The sequence below is a fragment of the Psammomys obesus genome, unplaced genomic scaffold (assembly GCF_907164565.1).
Source record: "Psammomys obesus unplaced genomic scaffold, mPsaObe1.curated_primary_1811, whole genome shotgun sequence".
NCBI classification, from domain to species: Eukaryota; Metazoa; Chordata; class Mammalia; order Rodentia; family Muridae; genus Psammomys; species Psammomys obesus.
In genome coordinates this window covers 1,286,226-1,308,763 of record NW_026593286.1, presented here as the reverse complement: position 1 = coordinate 1,308,763, position 22,538 = coordinate 1,286,226, and the positions used below count along the sequence as shown (strand labels likewise).

The window sequence follows — 22,538 nt, the reverse complement described above, 5'->3', positions numbered from 1 at the left end:
ACAGCCAGACTTCAGGCAGAGTGCAGGGAACCTTACGGAAGAAGAGGGAAGATAGAAAGACCTGGAGGGGACAGGAATTCCACAGGGAGACCAAAAGAGCCAAAAAACCTGGGTCCAACCAAGGACCATGCATGCAAGGACCTAGACCCCCTGTTCAGAGGAAGCTTATAGGCTGCTCAGTTTCCAAGTGGGTTCCTTAGTAAGGAGTGCAGGGGCGTCTCTGATATGAACTCAGTGGCTGGCTCTTAGATCAGTTCCTGCTGGGGGATGCAGCCTTACCAGGCCACAGAGGAAGATGATGCCACCAGCCCTGATGAGACCTTATAGGCTAGGGTCAGATAGAAGGGGAGGAGGTCCTCTCCTATCCATGGACTAGGGAAGTGGCATAGGGAGAGTAGTAGGAGGGTGGGTGGGACAGGGAGGAGATGAGGGAGGGGCCTCCAGCAGGGATACAAAGCAAATAAATTATAATAATAGGTAAATAAATAAATAAATAAGTAATTTTTTTAAAGACCCAGCTATACCACTCCTGGGCCTATACCCAAAGGATGCTCCACCATACTACAAGGACACTTGCTCATCTATATTCAGAGTAGCTTTATTTATCATGTCCAGAAACTGAAAAAAATCCTAGATGTCCCTCAACAAAAGAATGGATAAAGAAAATGTGGTACATTTACACAATAGAATAATACTCAGCTATTAAAAACAAGGAAAACATGAAATTTGCAGGAAAATGGATGGAACTAAAAGAGATCGTCCTGAGTGAGGTAACCCAGACTCGGAAAGACATGCATGGTATGTATTCACTTATAAGTGGATATTAGCCATATAGTGCAGGATAGCCAAGCTATAATTCATAGACCCAAAGAAGCTAAGTCACAAGGAAGGCCCAAGGTGTGGGAGGGTGGAGTGGAAACACTTGAATCTCACTGAGAAGGGGAATAGAATAGACACCAGGCTGGGTGGAGGGAGAGAAGTGGGTGGGGAGGAGCTGAAGAGGGAGCAGGAAGGATCAGTTTGGGGGAGGATGCAGGGAGAGAACCGGAATCAGCAGGAACATCTCTGCAACAAGCTAGAAACCTAGGACAATGGAAACTTCCAGTCATCTATTAGGGTGACCCTAGCTAAGACTCATAGCAATGAGGTATATGGAGCCTGAAATGACCATCTCCTGTTACCAGAAAAGATTTCCAATGGAGGAACTGGGACAGCAACAAAACCACAAAACCTTAGACTCACAGTTTCTCCTGCCAACAAGATATACAGGGCTAAAGATGGAACAGAAATTGGGGGAATGACCAATTGGGGGAATGACTGGCCCAGCTTGAGACTCATGCCATGAAAGAGAGCCCACCCCTGGCATTACTAATGATGTTCTGCTATACTTCCAGACAGGTACCTAGCATAACTGTCATCTGAGAAGCTTCACTCAGCAACTGATGGAAAACAAGATGCAGAGACCCACAGCTAAACATTAGGCAGAGCTTGGGAAATTCCATGGAAGAGGGGGATGATGGATTGAAGGAGCAAGAAAGGTCAAGAACATCACAAGAAAACATACAGAACCAACCAACCTTGGCACATAGGGGCCCGCAGAGACTGAACCACCAAACAGAGAGCATACATGAGACAGACCTAGGTCCTCGGCATACATGTAACAATTGTGAAGCTCAGTCTTCATGTGGGACTCTTAACAGCAGGAGCAGGAGCTGTATCTGGCTCTGTTACCCACCTTTGGTTCCTTTCCCTAACTGGGCTGCCCTGGCTAGCCACAGAATAAGATGTGCTCAGTGATACTACAACTTGATATGCCAGGACAGGTTGATATCCATGGGAGGCCTCCCTTTTTCTGAGCCTTTTTTGAGGAGAAAGAGAGAATGGCAGGAAGGGGAGGAGAAAAGGAGGGACTGGAAGGGGAGGAGGGCAGGAAGCCTTTGACTGGGATGTAAAATAAATAAATTAATAAAAACAGAAATAAAAGAGTGTCCCACTGTGAGAGACACTTCCTTTTCAAGGGTTATCAGAGTGCACAGGGACACAGTCCTATAAGAGTCCCTGTGGAGAGATTGGGCCAGAGAGCAGCAGCGAACTAGAAACAATATTTGCATTATATGTAAGATGTAAAGGTCTGTTATGTGGAATGAGTTCTCAAAACCCAACAAGAAAAGGCTCCACAACTAAGTGGGGAAAACGAGGCACGAGTGTAAGAGAAAAGGCAGAGCGGGAAGAGCAACTCCTGAGCACTGCCTTTCCCAGTAGGGAACTAAACCAAGCCTGGAGCGCCGTTGAGGGGAGGGCCTAAGATGAATGGGAACAGCCGTGCCCCGGTTCCAAGAGCAACGCTGTGGAGTATTGACCTCGGTAATATGGGGCGTTGGGCTTGGGGATATGGTCTTTAGGGAAGGCAGCACTCCTGTTGGGGCTCAGGTGCCTGCCAAAGTAACAACACCTCAGAAGAGCCGCATCACCATTGTCCGGGGTGTGCTACAGAGTCGCAGGGCAGAGAGGGATGACAGACGTGTGAAGGAGTGAGTGACCAGCCATGGTAGCAACGTCGTAGATATTAAAAGGAAGTATTATGTGTGTTGGGCAGTGAGGCCATAGAGAGAGCGCTCCTCTGGGTACAGCAAGTCTTAAGATCTGCAGAAGAGGTTGAGAGAACGAGGAGGAAGGAGAGAAAATGGCGTCCACGGATTACAGTACCTACAGCCAAGCTGCAGCCCAGCAGGGCTACAGTGCTTATGCCGCCCAGCCAACTCAAGGATATGCACAGACCACCCAGGCATATGGGCAACAAAGCCATGGAACCTATGGACAGCCTACTGATGTCAGCTATACCCAGGCTCAGACCACTGCCACCTACGGGCAGACTGCATATGCGACTTCTTATGGACAGCCTCCCACTGGTTATACCACTCCAACGGCCCCCCAGGCAGACAGACAGCCTGTCCAAGGATATGGCACTGGTGCTTATGACACCACCACCGCTACAGTCACCACAACCCAGGCCTCTTATACAGCTCAGTGTGTATGGCACCCAGCCTGCCTACCCAGCCTATGGCCAGCAGCCAGCAGCCACTGCACCTACAAGACCACAGGATGGTAACAAGCCCACTGAGACTAGTCAACCTCAATCTAGCACAGGGGGTTACAACCAACCCAGCCTAGGATATGGACAGAGTAACTATAGTTATCCCCAGGTGCCTGGGAGCTACCCCATGCAGCCAGTCACCGCACCTCCGTCCTATCCTCCTACCAGCTACTTGTCTTCACAGCCAACTAGTTACGATCAGAGCAGTTACTCTCAGCAGAACAGCTATGGGCAGCCGAGCAGCTATGGCCAGCAGAGTAGTATGGTCAACAAAGCAGCTATGGGCAGCCGCCTCCCACTAGTTACCCCCCTCAGACTGGATCCTACAGCCAGGCCCCAAGCCAATATAGCCAACAGAGCAGCAGCTAGGGGCAGCAGAGTTCATTCCAACAGGACCACCCCAGTAGCATGGGTGTTTATGGGCAGGAGTCTGGAGGATTTTCCGGACCAGGAGAGAACAGGAGCATGAGTGGCCCTGATAACCGGGGCAGGGGAAGAGGGAGATTTGATCGTGGAGGCATGAGCAGAGGTGGGCAGGGAGGAGGACGCGGTGGAATGGGCGCTGGAGAGCGAGGTGGCTTCAATAAGCCTGGTGGACCCATGGATGAAGGACCAGATCTTGATCTAGGCCTTCCAATAGATCCCGATGAAGACTCTGACAACAGTGCAATTTATGTGCAAGGATTAAATGACAATGTGACTCTGGATGATCTGGCAGACTTCTTTAAGCAGTGTGGGGTTGTCAAGATGGACAAGAGAACTGGGCAACCCATGATCCATATCTACCTGGATAAGGAGACAGGAAAACCTAAAGGTGATGCCACCGTGTCCTATGAAGATCCGCCAACTGCCAAGGCTGCCGTGGAATGGTTTGATGGGAAAGATTTTCAAGGAAGCAAACTTAAAGTTTCTCTTGCCCGAAAGAAGCCTCCAATGAACAGCATGCAGGGTGGCATGCCACCTGGTGAGGGCAGAGGGATGTCACCACCACTTCGTGGAGGTCCTGGTGGCCCAGGAGGACCTGGAGGACCCATGGGCAGCATGGGAGGCCGTGGAGGAGACAGAGGAGGTTTCCCCCCAAGAGGGCCCCGGGGCTCAAGAGGGAACCCCTCTGGAGGAGGAAATGTCCAGCAACGAGCTGGAGACTGGCAGTGTCCCAATCCGGGCTGTGGAAACCAGAACTTCGCCTGGAGAACAGAATGCAACCAGTGTAAGGCCCCTAAGCCCGAGGGCTTCCTCCTGCCACCCTTCCCACCTCCGGGTGGTGACCGTGGCTGAGGCGGCCCTGGTGGCATTCGAGGAGGAAGAGGAGGACTTATGGACCGTGGTGGACCTGGAGGAATGTTCAGAGGTGGCAGAGGTGGAGACAGAGGTGGCTTCCGAGGTGGCAGTGGCATGGACCGAGGTGGCTTTGGTGGAGGAAGACAAGGTGGTCCTGGGGGACTGCCTGGACCTTTGATGGAAAGATGGGAGGAAGAAGAGGCGGGCATGGAGGATCTGGGAAAATGGATAAAGGCGAGCACCGTCAGGAACGCAGAGACCGGCCCTACTAGAGACCTGCAGAGCTGCATTGACGACCAGATTTATTTTTTAAACCAGAAAATGTTTTAAATTTATAATTCCATATTTATAATGTTGGCCACAACATTATGATTATTCCTTGTCTGTACTTTAGTATTTTCACCATTTGTGAAGAAACATTAAAACAAGTTAAATGGTAGTGTGCTGAGTTTTTTTTTCTTTTAAAGATGGTTGTTTTAAGACTTAACAGTGGGAACCCCTTGTGAGCATGCTCAGTATCATTGTGGAGACCCAAGAGGGCCTCTAATTGTAACAATGTTCATGGTTGTGATTTTTTTTTAAATAAAATTACAAATGTTTATAAACTGTCAACAACAAAAAAAGATCTACAGAAGATAAACAGGAGACACCGGACAGCTGGCGTTTCCAGTTGAAAGCCATAGGAAGGAACAAGACTGTTGCCTCAGACCCAAGCCAGGCAGACAGCAGGTGTCCCTTGTATATGGGGAGTGGCCAGTCCTCTGGGGCTATTCAGGCTGGCAACTGATAGCTAATGATCATCCACGTTAAAGGGGAAATTTCTGTTACCCAGTCGATGCACTGCAGCATTAGGCATATCCGTAGCATCTTCAAAGAAACACCCAGAATAATATTTGGCCAATTATCCAGATACCAAATGTCCTAGTCATGCTGACACATAAAATTACCTATCACGCCAAGTTAGGTCCAGAAACATCTAAAAAAATATATGGCATCGAGCAGTGTTAAGAAATGCACATGGCAATGGTAAGAGGAATTATGCACAGTGCAAAGAGGGAATGGAGATAGGAACCAGCCGCTAGCCCATGCAGTTCTTACCAGGAAGACACCGTTCACCATGTTGTTAATGTCATGGAAAATAAATCACAAGATACCCATAAGAGAACCCAAGAGCTCACATCTGCACCCAGGAGTTCATGCCTCACCTATATACAGTAGCTCACTCCCAGGGAACTCACATCTACACAGAAACTCACACCTCCACTAGAAATTTACACCAGCACCAGGAGTTCAGTCCTACACCCTGGATCTAACCCAGCCTCCAGAGCTCACACCCATACACAGGATCTTATGCCTGCACCCAGGAGTTCACACCTGCATAAGGGACTACACATTTGCACCGCAGATTCAACCTTGCTGGTCACTGAAAAGTGCCTGGATGATGCACTAGCCAGGGTGGGAGAGAACATACAGACTGTCTCTCAGAATTTAGACGTGGAGGTTATGACCTCATCAACCACCACACTGGTTAAAAATGTGATCATTGCCTCAAACGAGAGAAGATCTTAAGAGCAAACCTAAAGATCTTAAACCAAGTGCCTGGGTGTGAGCTGCTGTGTCTGGGTGTGAGCTGTGACATGAGCGAATATGAAACCGTGAGACATTCAGACGCATGTGTGGGGGCACAGCTAACCGTTGAGAGGTGGTTACTCTGGCCACTGTGAGTTTGTCTTTTCTGTCACTTCGGGTTGGCTCATTGCTTACTGGCTCTAATTCCTTTGAGCAAAAATTGTGTTAGGTTTTCAAATGATCATAAAGAAACAGGAAGGGGATGGCAGTCAACTACCCAGGCTTCTAATGACACCGAGGGTTTTGGGTTTGCAGAATAGGCAGACTGTGGGTCTAGTTGCCACAGAGAATGAAATGGTCATCCTAAGCTGGTGAGGGTTCCCTACATCATTCTTTCCATGCTAACATGGTGAGTTGGAGAAAGAAACATGGGAATGGGCTGTGGCTAGGGGACCACATCGCCTCACAGGAGTGACTTCTCTAATGAGGGACACTAGACACAAGTGGTCCTAAGTTGTCTCTACTGCAATTCTGGTGGTCCCTTCAAGGTTTGCAGAGGACTGCAGCCTTCCTACCAACCCATAGAGAGTGGTGCCAATGAAGCAGAGATTAGCCACAACCAGCCTTCTACTTCTGGTGCCCAGGGAGTTAGAGTCTCAGTTGCCAGCGGCCAGCACCTTCTTAATTGGCCACTGGAGGCCAAGAGCCCCAGTGCTATGAGGTACAGAGCATCCTCTACAGCAGAGTGACCCCAAGGGCAGACACCTCCACACAATGCCCTGCTGGAGATGACAGAACAGGCAAAGTGATCACTCTTACAAGACCCCGAACCTGCCACAGCCAGGCTCGTACAAGAACCCAGGTGCCCACCTTTGCTCATAGTCACCTCACCACATGGCTGACCTGATGAGGGTCAAGAGACAACTGATGTCTGCCTCCCACCCCAGACCAGGCTCATCAGCGTGCAGCACTGGGAGCCCGCGTGTTAGCTGTGTGACCTTGGGGTAGACCTGACTCTTACCTGAAAGGTAGGTTCACCTGTATGGAGAAGGTGACCATCCATGTGGATGGAGAGAAGAAAGGTGGGGTACACAGTGTGAACTAGGGGCTAAACCAACATCTTATCCTGATCATCTCTGATTTGGCACAGGTTAGGGAATGCAGTTTGCGGGCCTCATTAAGCTCCAGCTAATTATGCAGGCAGGTGGGCTGAAACTCTGCCTCTAGCCAGGGCACAGGCCCCTGTGACGGTGCTTGCTCAAGCCGAGGAGGAAGCATGGGCTTTCCCTTCACAGGCAGTATCTGGCAGCTCTCCCACAGCAAAGCAGTGCTCTCAGCCCACACCTCCTTCTCCTTGCACAAATATCCTGAGAGGACATTTTCCTTGGCAACCTGGGAAGATTCAGCTGTCCTTGTTCCATTCACACATAACACATATCACCATGAGAACCTCTATGGTCACTACTGTGCCTGCTGCCTGGTGTGTCAAGAACGTGAGCACAAAGCCATTCCATGCACACCTTTGAGCTCACAGTAAGAAAAACTGGCTGTGTCCTTCAACCACCATCTCATTCCTGTGTGAGGGAGAACTGTGCAGTAGAGGGCGAAGCAGATGAGCTCACCCTGACCAGAGAAGTCCTCCACCTTCCAGGTTGAGAGCAGACAACCTCATCTCTCCATCCTGGACTCTCAGTACAGCACTTCCCTGCATTGATTAATCGGCCAAAAGCATAGGCATCAAAGCCAGCCACTTAGAGGACACCCCTAATCTAGCAATGCTATCTATGATCTCTGTGAATAAGAGAAGTGACTGTGAATGGCCAGGTTTTCAATGGCAAAAAAACAAGACTCTATAAACCCCTAAGGATAACGTGGAGCAGGGAGTAAACTTGGCAGTGATGTCTGTGGGATACACTGAGCATGCCCCAATGTGGAACCAGTTCTGCTGTTTCTCAGGACATGGCCTCACTGCCCCTTAACTACAGTCTCCATCCAACATGTCGTCATTAGCTGGAGCCCCACATGTCTGCCAGCAAGCAGAGGATCTGCACATTGAGCATTACTGTGAACAAGACCTGGCTGTTGAGCATCCTGCAGGGTTTAGGGAGGCAGAGCCACAACGCAGAGAGGGCCATTTCCTACTCTTGACTAAAAGAGTCCTGGAGGCAGGATCACCCAGTTTGGGAAGGGCAGGAGGTCCTCATGAACATTTTGAATCATTGACGCCTGAATGGTGCTGGTGGGCTCGGTAGGCAGCTGTGCCAATGCAGCTGCTCCGGAGTGTCTCTGTGACGTGGTAGGACCAGTGACTAGGTGGCAGGAGTGAAAGGCTGGCTCTACTAAGCTCTGGAGGTCTCTGTGTTCTCAGAGCACTCACTGTACAGCCTCCCGGCGAGGAAGGACTCAGCATTTCCCCGAGAAATAAGTAAACCAGAGGAAATGTCCCCCTTTCAGGCCACTCAAGATCATCTGGTAAATCACAGCAGCTAGCAGACTTAAACAGTGGGAGGCATGTCGAGAATGGGGTCCGGAAGCCTGTGGCACATCCGACTGCACCAGTGAGATCTGATCCCTCTCTCTGTGTCCAGCCACTTCTCGGCATCTGCCCCACTCATGGCCACAGCAACCTACCAAAATGGAAGCCTCTCAGCAGCGTCCTTGCAGGAGTTTGTGCTGGTGGGGTTTGGGGGAGGTGCAGAGACCCAGGCCCTGCTCTTTGCTGTCTTCCTGGTGCTATATGTGGTGTCCGTCCTGGGAAACGTCACCATGATTGTGGTCATCACCATGGATGCCCGCCTGCACTCCCCCATGTACTTCTTCCTCAAGAACCTGTCCTTTGTCGACCTCTGCTACTCCTCTGTCATCGCCCCCCAAGCCATGGCCAACTTCCTCTCCTCCTCCAAAGTCATCAGCTTTGAGGCTTGTGCCACGCAGTTCTTCTTTTTCTCCCTTCTGGGCACCACTGAAGGCTTCCTGTTGGCAGTAATGGCCTATGATCGCTTCATGGCCATCTGCAGTACTTTGAGGTATCCTGTGACCATGTGCCCCATGGCGTGTGCCCGATTGGCCCTGGGTACCTACTGTGGAGGCTGCCTGAACTCCATTGTGCAGACCAGTCTCACGTTCCAGTTGCCCTTCTGCAGCTCCAACCGTATTGACCACTTCTACTGTGACGTGCTCCCATTACTCAGGCTGGCCTGTTCAGACACAACTCTCAATGAGCTCGTAATGTTCGGTATCTGTGGGCTCATCATTGTGTCTACTACTCTTGTCGTCCTTATTTCCTATGGCTACATCATAGTGACCATTCTCAGGATGCACAGAGGAGCAGGAAGGCACAAGCTCTTCACTACCTGTGGTTCACACATGACAGCTGTGTCTTTGTTCTATGGAACTGTATTTGTCATGTATGCACAGCCAGGAGCTGTGGCATCCATGGAGCAGGGCAAAGTGGTCTCTGTCTTCTACACCCTGGTCATCCCCATGCTCAACCCCCTCATCTACAGTCTGCGCAACAAGGATGTGAAGGACGCCCTAAAAAGACTGGGGCAGAGACACAGCCTTGTGAGGGATGGTGGCCAGTGAGGGTCTTAAGTCTGGGGGGAAGATTGCCAATGAGGTATTGAGAAATCTCTTCCTTTCATCCATTCTACAATGACTCTTGAGGGCCCATTACAGACTGGGCACTAAGCAGGCAGCCTAAGGCTGCTCTGTTGAGAAGTGGAGCAAGGTCCAAGCGACTTTCTACTGTGGTGCAGTGAACATAATTGACATTTGTTGGAACTGGAATTGTTTTGTTTATCTACAAAAGGAAATGGATATTTGTGCAAAATCTAAAAAACTGAAAGAACTGTTCATATCAAGTGTCTCTTTGTGGTCATACCCTGATGCATAACTTGGTGAATCCTTGCGAGCTTGCAACAAGAGCCTCCTGCTGCCCTTTCGTGTCTTTCAGCTTTCTCCATCACTGAGATGAGATGTGTCTAAAGTAACTGCAATTTTGGAGAGGTGGCTCAACAGTTAAGAAGGCTTGGTGTCAATGCCATGGGACTCAAGCCAGGAGGCTCAAAATGGCCCATAACTCCATCTCTAGTAATGGGCTATGATTGCTTCATGGCCTCTGCAGTCCTCTGAGGGCCTGTGACCGTGGCATGTGTCCACCTGGTTCTGGGTACCTACTGTGTGGGCTGCTTGAATTCCACTGTGCAGGACAGGCTCACGTTGCAACTGCCCTTCTGCGGCTCCAACCGTATCGACCAGTTTGGTAATAGTGATGTGGACGGATGATGTCCGATTACACAGGAAACACCACATCCATGGGATAAAGGTCAGCATCCAGCTTCCTCTATAAACACATTCAGTCACGGTTGACCAGATGCAACTTCACCTCCACACCCACTTTGTGCCTCCATAGGCACCTGCACAGCCTCACTCGTCCATACTCACAGACAAACACAACACACGTAGGAAGAATTTTATAAGTTGCGTAAGACAACTCTAAGCATATTGCCAAGTGTTCCTCGCCATGAGCTCCATGGCTCTGGGGAAACACATCTAACATGGAGTCCCTTTCTCACACAGATACATGGTATGAATTTAATGTGGCAGTGAATACATATACATATAACATATGTCTATATGCATTTGTTGAGATCACTTCCTTGAAAGTCACAATCCTGGGAGTTCGCTACACTTTGTGCCTGGGGAAAAGACATACAATCCTGCCCTGTAATCCGTACACCACCAGGCATTCTGCCCAAGCCCAGCAGTTGGTCAGGTCTGAGCGCAGTTCCCTTTCCCTTCTGAGAGCAGTCTACACGCCTTAGAAGTCTGCAGGCAGGCAGCCTCCACAGAAGGTACCCAGAGCACGGGCTCTTTCTGTTTGTTCTTGATCTCTGTTGCTCAACATCATCTTTACAAAGCTAAGTGCTTGCTTGTGTGCACTGAGAGTTCCATGGTGGGTACGGCAGTGTGTGACCACAACTCTAGGACACCACGTGCTCTTCTTGCGGGAACATGGTTTGGTTTGTAGTTACTGTCTGCCAGGGTAGTGCTACCATGGCCTTGGACTTCTCCTGTGTGCGTGGATTTCTGTACATGCACTTGCTTGCTACTGGGGAATGCAAACATTAATCCTCTGTAGGAGCCACTACTTTAATTTGCTGGCCTGCTCCATAACTCAGTTTGTACACCCCATTGCCTAACACATGGAAACTTCCCTTCGGGCATCTAGGGGACACTTGATTATCTTGCTTGCAGCTTCCCTGCTCATGTGTTTTTACATGTCCACTTCACACATGTGGATGTAGGTTCTTGTTGATTGGTTGGTTTTCCAATACCATCTCCACTTTGGGCTTTGCTTCATCCCATGACTTTTTTTTTTTTTTCCTCAACAGAGGTTCTTAGAAGGTTTTGAGTTCAGCCACCTGTCTCTCTATGGTTAACGCACTATGTCATGTCCAGAGAACCGTGGCTTACTCTGATCACATCCAGTCTCCCTCTCTCTAGGATTGAGCTAATGCCCACCATGAATGTCAATACATCTCTAAACTTCTTTTTTAATTGTTCACTCACAGAATGTTGTTTTTCATGTTTGGCCTGATACCGACTTTTGTTTTTCTTTCTGCACACAGCTGCTGGCCTCCTAGAAAGCAAAGTGTGGCTTTCAGCAGCAACTCTGCAGTGCCCCTTCCTCCATACTCCAGTGTTGATGCTTGAATGAGCTGCTCAATTCTACCCAGCCCACTGAGCTTCTTCTACCCCACTACCCATGTGTTTGCATGCCTTGACTCCATTCTGTCCACTAAGCATTTTGCCTGTCCTGAATCCATTCTATGATATAGTGGTAACATATATTAATGCAATAAAACATTGTAAATAAAAACTAAAACCCAGAAAAGGTAAGTTCATTTTCCGAAAATTATCAGTAATAAGTAAACAACAGGAAGAGTAAGTATTAAAGTGTCTAATTTTCTAGATGACTTAGGAAGAATGGAAAAACTCAGTAATATTGATGTAGATAAATGATGACTAAGTAAACAGATACAACATGTCCATGGGGAAATAAAGGTCGGCATTCAAGTTAATTTACAAACTCAATCATATTTGACCAGATATTATTAAAAAGCTGAATAAATTAATCTACAACACGAAGGACAACATCAAAATATAATCCCACGAACGTCTGAAAATAAGAACAAGGAGGAGAAAGGCATCCTGCAAAAATCAGAACGTGTTTAGAAATGATATTATATGGCAGCATTTTTGTACGTCCATAGGAATATTAGAAAGTGCTCTCAAATGGCTAGGGACAAACCCCTTTGAGATACTACTGCAAATTGTCAGCCAGGAGAAACAATTCTTAGGGACTACCATTGTTTAAATACACTCTTCAAAATGAGTCAGGGGGTGAGGAAACAATTCAAATCCTGCTTGGGTATGTAAAACATTCCATCATTTTGAGGAAAACCTGGTCAGATAAGTGGAGAAAAAAGGAAATTTGGCATGACGTAGTTGCTCACAGAAACAGTCAAACCAAATATATGTGTATGTGTTTGCATATGTGTATAAGTATGCATATGTATATGGACATTTATGCAAGAAAAACCCCTGTCCCCTCATGGAACATGTAATAGGCAGGCAAGACTCACAGCAAAACGATAAGGAAATGGAAATTGAAGCCAGAAGGGAAATCTAAATAGTACCACCTGCATCCCTGTAGCCGGCCCTCACCATCATCACTGAAAATGCTTGCAAAATGCCTTCCCTGAGGCCTTCCAAGGTGCAGTTCATGTCTCTTCCCTGCTGAATTGTTTGTCATTGAAAATAGAAAGGCAGCAAAGCAAACTTCCGCCCTTCATCAGATGAGTCTTTCGATGAGAGGAAGCCTGTCTGTGTGGTACAGAAAGCAGCAGAAGGAAAAGAACATCGGGGACCCTGTGGTGACTGTGTTCTGCAATTAGACATGGAGCTACTTTTGCAGCAGCCATGAGGCACAGTGGCGAGGGGGCATTGCTCCCCTTGCCAGGTGGGAGCACACGGCTGCTCTCCGGCAGAGTCACCTCGTCAGGAACCCACAACACAAAGAACGGAAGGTTACTCCTCCACTGATCCAGAAGGCCAATATCACAAATCAAGCTGTTGGTACACTGGGAAGCCCCTGAAATCTTCAGGGAAAAATTCCTCCTTGTCCTCTCCTAGCGCGTAGTAGCTCCCCACTGATCTGTGGTGTTTCTTGTCGTGGGGCCTCCGTACCCCATCTCTGCACTCTTTACATGCATTTCTTCCTTCTGTAAATTTCCTGCATCCCCACCTCTTCATACAGGGCAGCAGTCATTGAATTATGGCCTCCCCACACTCTTGCTGCTTCATGCTGTAACGTAGCTGCAAGATCTCACCTCCAGGAAGGCAGCTTCTGTTTCCAGGTAGCCATAGCTTTTAGGACACTACACAGTGAGTGCAGTTGTGCTCATGTAAAGGAAGTTATGTTTGTAGTTGCTGGGTGCAGAGCTCTATAAAGTCAATTAAGACAGTGGCTTTCATTCTTTACTCAACTCTAACATTAAGGACTGTTTCTGTTGGTTTAGTCAGTTGCTGAGAGAACTGTCGTGGATTTTAAATGATGATTCATAGATGAGCATTTCCTCTTAAATCATATGACTCTGCTTTTCCTTTTCTGACTCTTTTATGTTGTGTGTGTTGTATGTATGCATGCCTACATATGTATGAAAACTGCCATTTTCTACATTGTTTCACTGAAAAGGGTCCTTGTGCACCAGCTGGACCTCATTCATTTGTCTACGAAGGCTGGCCAGTAATCTCCCAGTCTCCCCCATCTCTGTCCCCCAGCACTGGGCTCACAGCTGTGCACAGCCATGTCCACTTTTACGTAGGTGCTGAGGTAAGGATCTGAACCCAAGTCCTCAGGCTTATGCAGCATGCAGTTTTGCCCACTGAGCGTCCTCAAACCCATCTTCACATATTTTAACTCGTTGTTTATATTAAAATTAAGATTTCAATGCCAGATGTTGACTAAAATATATGCATATGAAATAACTATATCAACTTCTAGCTATTTATATCATTGCTATTCCTTTGGAAATATGTGCAGAATAAAGTCCATCAGGGCCTTTTCTTTCTATCATCTATAGTCTGTATAACAAGTCTTCCTTTCAAAACTTTGATTATGGATTGTATCTTGGTTTTATAAACATTGATTTCCATAGATACATTTTATTTCTTGTATGCTGACCCGAGGGGAATTGTAATGGTCAAAGATGGACGTTTTATGGTAAAGAAAGACCATAAAATCAATAAACTGACATATATAAGTTGATACGTGAATTTGAATATATCATTGGAAGACACTGATCTCCAGATTGGTTCTTATAAAGCAATAGAGATCATTTTCTTGCCTTCCTTCTGAGAGGTAATACTGAAAAAGTGAGTAAATTCATCACAGCCATGTAGAAAGCAACATTGGATTTTTAAATAAAAGCAACACCCATAGAAGTTCTACATCTGCAAAGACATAATGTATGAATCTAACTATTTTGTAAAATCAATGCAAGAGGGAAGCTAAAGAGTGCTCATAAAAGACTCATGCAGTCACTAAAGAGAAGATGACACCATAGAACTCTTGAAGGGAAAAGCCAGGCCTCCCACAATGAGGCTGTTCAATGGCAGCCACAATAGGGGTTCCTACAACCAGATCCTAGCTGAGCATTCAGAACTGACTGATGACTAACTAAAGACAGACAGGACAGAGGAACTTAATGCTCAACACCATGGGATGAGGCCATGGAGCCCAGAGTATAAGAGATTCTACACAATGAAAGGTCTAGTAAAGACATTAACCTCAGAAATACACCAATCAAAGAGAGCGGTCTCTCTGGTGATTCCAGAGATAGGTGAAGCACGCTTGATTTCCACATGCTGCTATTGGGCATTTGAACATTGACAGATAGTTGATGACATGAGGAAATTCTATTTCTACAGGTGTAATGCTCTACAGAGGCCCCTTGAAAAGCCTCAATGCTTTAGATGACAGATGAAATGTACATAGGGGGTTTTAACATATATTGGTCAGTTCTGTGCTATGAAAATACCTCAAAGAAACAACTAATGCAAAGAAATAGTTCCTTTGGTGTATGGCGTCAGTCCATGGTCTGGTTTCTGTTGTTATTGGTCCATGATGACTAGAACATCACGGTGGCAGACAAGAGTGGAGAACCAGACTTCTTAATCTCATGAAGACCAGGAAAAAGCTGGGAAGGGAGGGCAGATAAAATACACTATTCAGAGAAATGCAGTAGCGGTACACTTCCTCTAATTAAGTGCGTCACTTCCCTCCAAACATGCATTCACAAAGAATATTCTTGCATCCGAACCTTAACAGTCCACCCCTGTCTTCCTCCTAAGGCTTATGATCAACGTATTATGTGAAATATTTTTAGCCATCTCTAAGAGTCCCCAAACTCTTAACTCTTCAAACATCATTCAACAAAGAACAAAGACTCCTCTGAGAATTAAACTAAAATCTTACCTGTGTTTCATATATAATACATAATTCATAGGGTATAGCAAAATGAAGAAACCTCTTTGTCAGACTGTAACATTCCTTCCCCCAGGCCACTGTCCAACAGAGGTAATCATGGTGTACCTGAGACAGACCTCATCGACCAGGCCTCCACTGTCCACATTCCTGCCAGCTGTCTGGTCTTCTGGGCCCCTACCAACATCATCCATATCCCTTAGTTCTTCTTAGAGAATTCAAGGTTTCTGATAGACAGCTCCTTGAAATTTTTCCACATTCTTCCCTCAATCTCAATGACTTCAGACCCACAGATAAAGGTAGTCCCCCTTTTGTGGATCCTGGTGCTTCAAACTCAGGTCTTAATCTCGTGCAGCAAGCATTTTACCCACTGAGCAAGCTCCACAGCAAGGAAACTCATACCTTCTTGGCCATGGGCACAAGCAGGCTCTGTCTCTTAAGAGACTCAGGAAATGCTTATCAGGGTGAAGGTTGGTGTTATAAAGTCTAGCTGCTGCCTATAGGACATTAACGGCACAAGTGAGATCACAGATCCTGCTGTGTCCTGTGCACTCTTCACAGGACAGGAAAGAACATACAACTCTTGGGGTTCAGATGGAGTTATTGTGAGCTTGTCATCACAGAGTTGTTGCCTCAAACACAAAGAATACCTTAAGAGCAAATAGAGAGTGTTCAGATTTGTGACAGGAAGACATAGGAAGCCCTGAGGTATGTGTGAGAGCACAGCAAACTGCTGAGGGAGGGAAGAGGTTCCTCTGGACTTTCTCTTTTCTGTCTCTTCTGTTGGATCACTACTTACTGGCATGTATTCCTCAGACAGAAACCATCAGAAAAATAACAAAAGGAGATGGAGGTCATTTACACAGGCTTCTGATGACACTGGGGGACTTGGACCTGCAGAGTTACAGGCTTGGAGAGAGCCAGTGCTGACTTATGGTGGAATGAACTAACCAGCTGCCTTGCAGAAGGCTTCCTACAAGGTAGTTCTCACATCAACATGGCAAGTTGAAGGGAGCAGCAAGGGAATGGGCTGTGGCCACATTCGCCATCATGTGACTGCTCTAATGAGCTACTCTGAACACAGGTGCTCCCAAGTTGTCTCTGCTGTAATCCTAATGGTCCCTCCAGGGGTCCCTGAGATCTGCAGGCTTCCTGCCAACCCACAGGACACGAATGGTGATGAGGCAGAGATTGGCTACAGCCAGTCCTCCTCTTCAGGAGCCCAGGGAGGAAGATTCCCAGCAGTCAGCAGGCCAGCACCTTCCTAATTGGCCAATGGAGACCAGGAGCCCCAGCATGGCTACATGTGGAGCATCGTCTCCAGCAGGCTGACCTCTCCACACACTGTCCTACTAACAGTGACAGGAGAGCAGGCAAGGTGAGGAACCAGGCTCTTTCCTTTCAAGACCCAGAACCTGCCACAGGCAGAACCTGCAAATCCCACCTCTGATCATAGTCACTCACTCCATTTCCCAGGAATCCGCAGATGACTGATTAAAGGAAAGGCCCACTGATGTCCACCCCACATAGACATCATGGACCAGGCTCAGGAGCACGGGGGTGCTGGGAGCAGGGATGTTGCCTGGGTTACCTTGGTGAAGACCTGACTCATTTATGAAAGAAAGGTAAGTGCACTGTGTCACCTGTGAGGAGTAGGAAACTATATAGGTAGAGATCAGAAGAGTAAACAGTGTTCGCTGAGGGACCTGCCTCAGGAAGCAGACATGTCCTGTCTGGGTCATCCCTGGCCTTGGCACAGACCACAGTGTGCAGTTTTGTGGGGCCCCTACTCTTGTTCAACCCAGCTCCAATCTTGCAGGCAGATGGGCTGAAGCTCTGTATCCAAGCAGGTCATGGGAGGCGGTGATGCCGCTAGCTCCTGAGGAGCAGGATTGAAGTGAGCAATGGCTGTCCTTCACAGTCACCATCACCCAGCTCTCTCACAGCAGAGAAATGTCCTCAACCCCTTCTTTCCCTTCACCCCAGAAATGTCACTGGATAAGCAGACAGGGGAGATCAAGCTTGTTTGGGGGTTAACTGGAGGCAAAGGACCAGCCTTCCATTCCATAGCACACTCATTACCATGGAAAGCTGTGAGGGGTCAGTGCGGTGACCCCTGGTGGTTGTGTCAAGGGTGTGAGCACAAACCATTTCAGGCACACCTTGGCGCTCACAGTGGGAAAGTTAGCTTTGTGTGTGTGGTGGGCTCAGATGGGGCCCAGCCATCCCGTCACTCCTTCAGAGGCGAACTGTGGAGGAGAGGGGAGGACACGGAAAGTGAGCTCCCTCAGACTGAGGACTTTCTAACTCCCAGACGATGGGCAGTGGACACCACACATATCTACCATGTCCCTCAGACCAGCAACTTCCTGCCTCCGTCCTGTGCATGCTCCAATGTGGTAGTGACCACAGTCATTCCCACTCAGGACACTCCAAGCTTTTCAGTGCTGTGAGCACTATAAGAGAGAATGAGCAGGAATGGGCTGAGAGCCACGAACAGATCAGCTCTATCTGGTTTAAAATGAGAAAGAATAAAACCTTTGAGTTGAAGCATGGAGCAGAGCTGGCAGTGAGATCAGGTTTGTGGGCACATGGTTGTCCCAAATATATCAAAATCTCATCCTGCTGTTATTGATAAGACAGAGCTGGGCATGGGCTATCTCATGTCCAGGTTCTATGCAACAAGTCCTTGACAGAAATCCCCTGGCAACCTCCAGACACTGATGGCCACTCAATTCCATGCCCAGAATAAGAATAGCTGGTCCCACAGGGGACAGACAATGGCTCAGCCTCACCCAGGAAGGGCTGCACACTGCTCTCTTTTCAGCCTGGAGATGGAAGGATCACACAGCCCTGCTTCTGGAAGGGCAGGATGTCCCTGTAATATTCTTTGGTCACACTGAATTATGTGGCCTGGGAGACTTGGGTGGGAGACTCAGGGCACAGCTGTACTGATGACACAGGAGTCCCTTGGAGGTGGTGGGACAGGATCCTTTAAATCCCCCAAGGTGGAATGGACCAGTTCAGAGAGCTGGCAGAGATCATGCTTCATGCCATGAGCATGTCCCAAACATGAGTGGGCTTCAGTGCTTGTGTTTATCAGGACATAGGCCTGGGATACACTCTCACCACAATCTCTACCATCTCCACACTGGCAGCTCAAGGAAACAGAGTCTGCACATAGATTGTGGCTGTTCACCAGATTGGGAGCCAGAGCCACCGAGGTGAGGTCAACAGTCCTGCAGGGGACACTGGCACAGCATGAGCCTGGAGAGAGCTGTTTCTCTACATGAGTCCAGCCTAGAGATGACCAGATCACCTACCCCAGTTTCTGGGAGGTCAGCAGGTTCTCTTGTCCATTCTATGATCAGTGAGTATGATGGAAGGGCAGGATGGCATTTGGGGATGTCTAAGAATGGTACTGTTCAGGGGTGCCCCTGCAGGAGGAGGCCAAGCAACTCAGAGTCAAGTGTAGGGACACTGATATTGCTGTCTGCACCTGACAGTCACTCAGCTCAGAAACCCTCTCTGCGTCCTCAGGGCCCAGCCCAGGCTTCTGCACAGACAAGTCTCCGCACATCACCAGGAATTCATAAGTCAGACAAAATGTCTCCTTTCGTGTCACAGTGAGCCAGGAGTTCCAGGCCTCCTGGTTTGTGGACAGAGTGTCAGTGATATACTTCATGGGACATATGAATTTATAGGTGAGGACTGCTTCCTCTCTGACTCTGCCGTCCTCTCTGACTCTGCCGTCCTCTCTGCCTCTGTCCCCACCCATGGCTACATCAGTCCACAGAAATGGAAGCCTCTCAGCAGTATCCTCACAAGGGTTTGTGCTGGTGGGGTTTGGGGGAGGCACAGAGACCCAGGCCCTGCTCTTTGCTGTCTTCCTGGCCCTGTATGTGGTGTCTGTCCTGGGAAACCTCACCATGATTGTGGTCATCACCCTCGATGCCCGCCTGCACTCCCCCATGTACTTCTTCCTCAAGAACCTGTCCTTTGTCGACCTCTGCTACTCCTCTGTCATCGCCCCCCAAGCCATGGCCAACTTTTATTCTTCCAAAGCCATTGATGTTGCTGGTTGTGCTGCGCAGTTGTTTTTCTTCTCCTTTCTGGGAACTAGTGAAGCTTTACTTCTGGCCGTGATGGCCTATGACCGTTTCATGGCCATCTGTAGTCCCCTGAGGTATCCTGTGACCATGTCCCCCACCATCTGTGCTTGCCTTGTGCTGGCTGCCTACTGTGGGGGTTGCCTTAACTCCATTGTGGAGACCAGCCTCACCTTTCAGCTTCCCTTCTGTAGCTCCAAGCGCATTGACCATTTCTTCTGTGATGTGCCCCCACTGCTGCAGCTTGCCTGCACCAACACCTCTGTCAATGAGTTGGTGATGTTTGTCATATGTGGTTTCATTCTAATGGGGGCAACACTGGTCATCTTGATTTCCTATGGCTACATCGCCATGACCATCTTCAGCATGCGCTCAGGAACCGGGCGACACAAGGTCTTCTCCACTTGTGGCTCCCACTTGACAGCCGTGTCCTTGTTTTATGGAACTGGCATTGCTATCTATGGCCAGCCAGGTGGTTTGGCATCAAAAGAGCAGGGGAAGGTGGTCTCCATCTTCTACACCCTGGTCATCCCCATGCTCAACCCCCTCATCTACAGTCTGCGCAACAAGGATGTGAAGGACGCGCTGCAGAGGCTGGGACAGAGACGTGCATCCATGTGAAGGAAGGTGTCCTGGGGGTGGAAGGATTGTGTGGAAGACACATCTCATCCCTGGGACAGTTTGTGTGTGTTTTGAATTTTGTTTTTTTGCTGGCTTCGGGGTAGCTTCCTGCACACTTTCCTCCTTAAGGCGTTTGTGTTTGTCTTCTTCCGTCACCTTGTATTCCAGGAACAACACAGTCTCACGGGGTAGACACCACTGTTAGGACATTTACCCATGAGGAGGAGTATGTTCCTTGGAGCAGAAATAACCCCTCCCCCGACAAACAGCTTTTTCTTCAAACAGCAAGGGGGTTCTTTCTTTCTTTTTCTTGCTTCTTCTTTTTTTTTTTACTTTTTTAAAAAATTCTTTATTAATTACATTTTATTCACTTTGTATCCCCCCTGTGGTTCCCTCCCTCCCCCCTCTGCATGCATGCCCCTCCCCAAGTTCACTGACAGGGGAGGTCTTCTTTTCCTTCCTTCTGATCCTAGTGAATTAGGTCTCATCAGGAGTGGCTGCATTGTCTTCTTCATCAGGAGTGGCTGCATTGTCTTCCTCTGTGGCCTGGCAATGCTGCTTCCCCTCAGGGGGAGATGATCAAAGAGCAGGCCACTCTGTAGAACTAGAGCGGAGACTTCCTGTGATGAGCATGACCAGCCATACTGCACCACCAGTCCCCTGCCTCAGTTCTCATCCCATCTCAACTTAAAAGTCATGTCAGTATCCCATAACGCATTCATGTCCTCACTGGGCCTTACTGTTCACTCTCCACAGTGTAACTGCAATAATTAAACTTCCTCTCTTTACTCCAGCTCTCACCTGACTTTGTAAGTGGCATATTGAGACAGGTGAGTGAGCCTATTGGAAGATGGAGCTTGAACCTGGGGCTTTTGCCTTAAGACACCTGTTACATTATGAGTTAAAAAAATGGGGGCTAATTTTATGTAAACTTTCACTTTTATATCAATTTGAAGAAGGGTTTATTATATAAACACCAGATTGCACATATCCACAGACAGCATCAGGGAACATACGCATTTACAGGAAGCTTTGAGTAGGAACCTTGGCCACCACACTAACATAGCAAAGCAGATTTACCAATATCTGGAGGAACATTGAACCTAGGCTTATGACAGAGCAGAATGAATTAGGATCAATTACTTATTTGTTTCAGTTCATTTGAAAACTCTTTGCTGTTGCTACTGTACAGCCTAAATAAAGCTTACTGATGTAAGATGTTTAAAACTGTCTTTCACATTTGTTTAGTCCCAAGCCAGAATAAAACTGATTCTTGCATCCTAGGTAATTGTACTTTGGCTAGCATGGGTTTGAGATGGCAATGTTAAAAAGCTGGTTTTCTTAGAATAAACAGAAGAAAGGGAAAGGAAAAAAAACCCAGATAATTAGCCTGATGGGGGAAATTAAAACTCTGTATTAGTATCACACAGAAACATATATACAACAAGAACAGCAATTCAGAGACAAATACCAATAGCTAAATCAAATGGCATTTAAGGATCACATGAGACTTCACCCAAACTTTCCCTGCCCACCCTATCCTTGGCACCCACAGGTAAAGAGTCTCCGTGTCCCATCACCAGACCCCAAATTTCCCGGTCTGCCCAGCTCCCAGTGCTGTGAGAAAAGGAGCTCTCACATCCCACCACTGGGCCCAAACTTCGCTGTCTGCACAGTACCTGGTGCCAATGGGTAGGGAGTCCCAGGGGTTCTCCTCTAGGCTTGCACAGTCCTAGCTCCTCTGCTGACCATCAACTTCAAGCCCACAATTCTACTCAGTCAGCCAATCCCAGAGGTTCAACTTCCAGTACAAAATAAGAAACAACCCCAAAATCTAAGACAACATGTCTCCTCCAATAATGACTAATTCTATAATAATGGACTCCAATGAGAATGTCTCAAAGGTCTTCCTGGCAGAGTTCAAAAGAACAATGACAACTACATTCAAACAACTCAAAGAAGACATGGCTCCACCTCAGGGAAACAAAACCAGAGGTGAGTAAAATAAGAAAGCCAATAAACATATGAAAACAAAATTCAGCGAAGAGGTAGAATTTCTGAAGAAAATACAAACTGAAGTGGTAGAAAAGTTGTGGCTGTTGCTGTTTTGTCTTGGGTTTTTGTTTGTTCTAAGAGAGAGAAAAACCATGAGGTTGAATGGATAGGGAAGGTGGTGAGGATCTGGAAGGAGTTGGGAGAGGGGAAATAATATGATCAAAATATATTGTGTGAATTTCTCAATAAAACATAATATATACTTTAAAAACAATTTTAAAATAAAAATTTACCCAGATATATATTTCAAGAGCTA

The 22,538-nt window shown here is 47.7% G+C and overlaps 3 protein-coding genes across 3 annotated transcripts; all 3 read left to right on the top strand.

The window, feature by feature from the left end:
* Positions 1-2,657: 2,657 nt before the first annotated feature.
* Positions 2,658-4,814, top strand: LOC129684042 (RNA-binding protein EWS-like). Its single transcript, XM_055617158.1, is given in 4 exon segments — positions 2,658-3,027; positions 3,029-3,351; positions 3,354-4,556; positions 4,559-4,814. Coding segments are annotated over 4 exon segments (1,959 nt in total). The 5' UTR covers positions 2,658-2,683; the 3' UTR covers positions 4,648-4,814.
* Positions 4,815-8,557: 3,743 nt separating this feature from the next.
* LOC129683903 (olfactory receptor 12-like) lies at positions 8,558-9,529 on the top strand. Its single transcript, XM_055616902.1, has one exon. It carries the CDS (start codon positions 8,558-8,560, stop codon positions 9,527-9,529), a length of 972 nt encoding a protein of 323 aa, XP_055472877.1.
* A 9,744-nt stretch (positions 9,530-19,273) lies between these two features.
* LOC129683930 (olfactory receptor 12-like) lies at positions 19,274-20,227 on the top strand. Its single transcript, XM_055616954.1, has one exon. The coding sequence runs from the start codon at positions 19,274-19,276 to the stop codon at positions 20,225-20,227; it is 954 nt and encodes a 317-aa protein (XP_055472929.1).
* The last annotated feature ends 2,311 nt before the right edge of the window (positions 20,228-22,538 follow it).

Excerpts from the sequence above, each read along its gene's own strand:
- LOC129683930 (XM_055616954.1), top strand. The coding sequence starts at position 19,274 with ATGGCTACATCAGTCCACAGAAATGGAAGCCTCTCAGCAGTATCCTCA.
- LOC129683903 (XM_055616902.1), top strand. The coding sequence starts at position 8,558 with ATGGCCACAGCAACCTACCAAAATGGAAGCCTCTCAGCAGCGTCCTTG.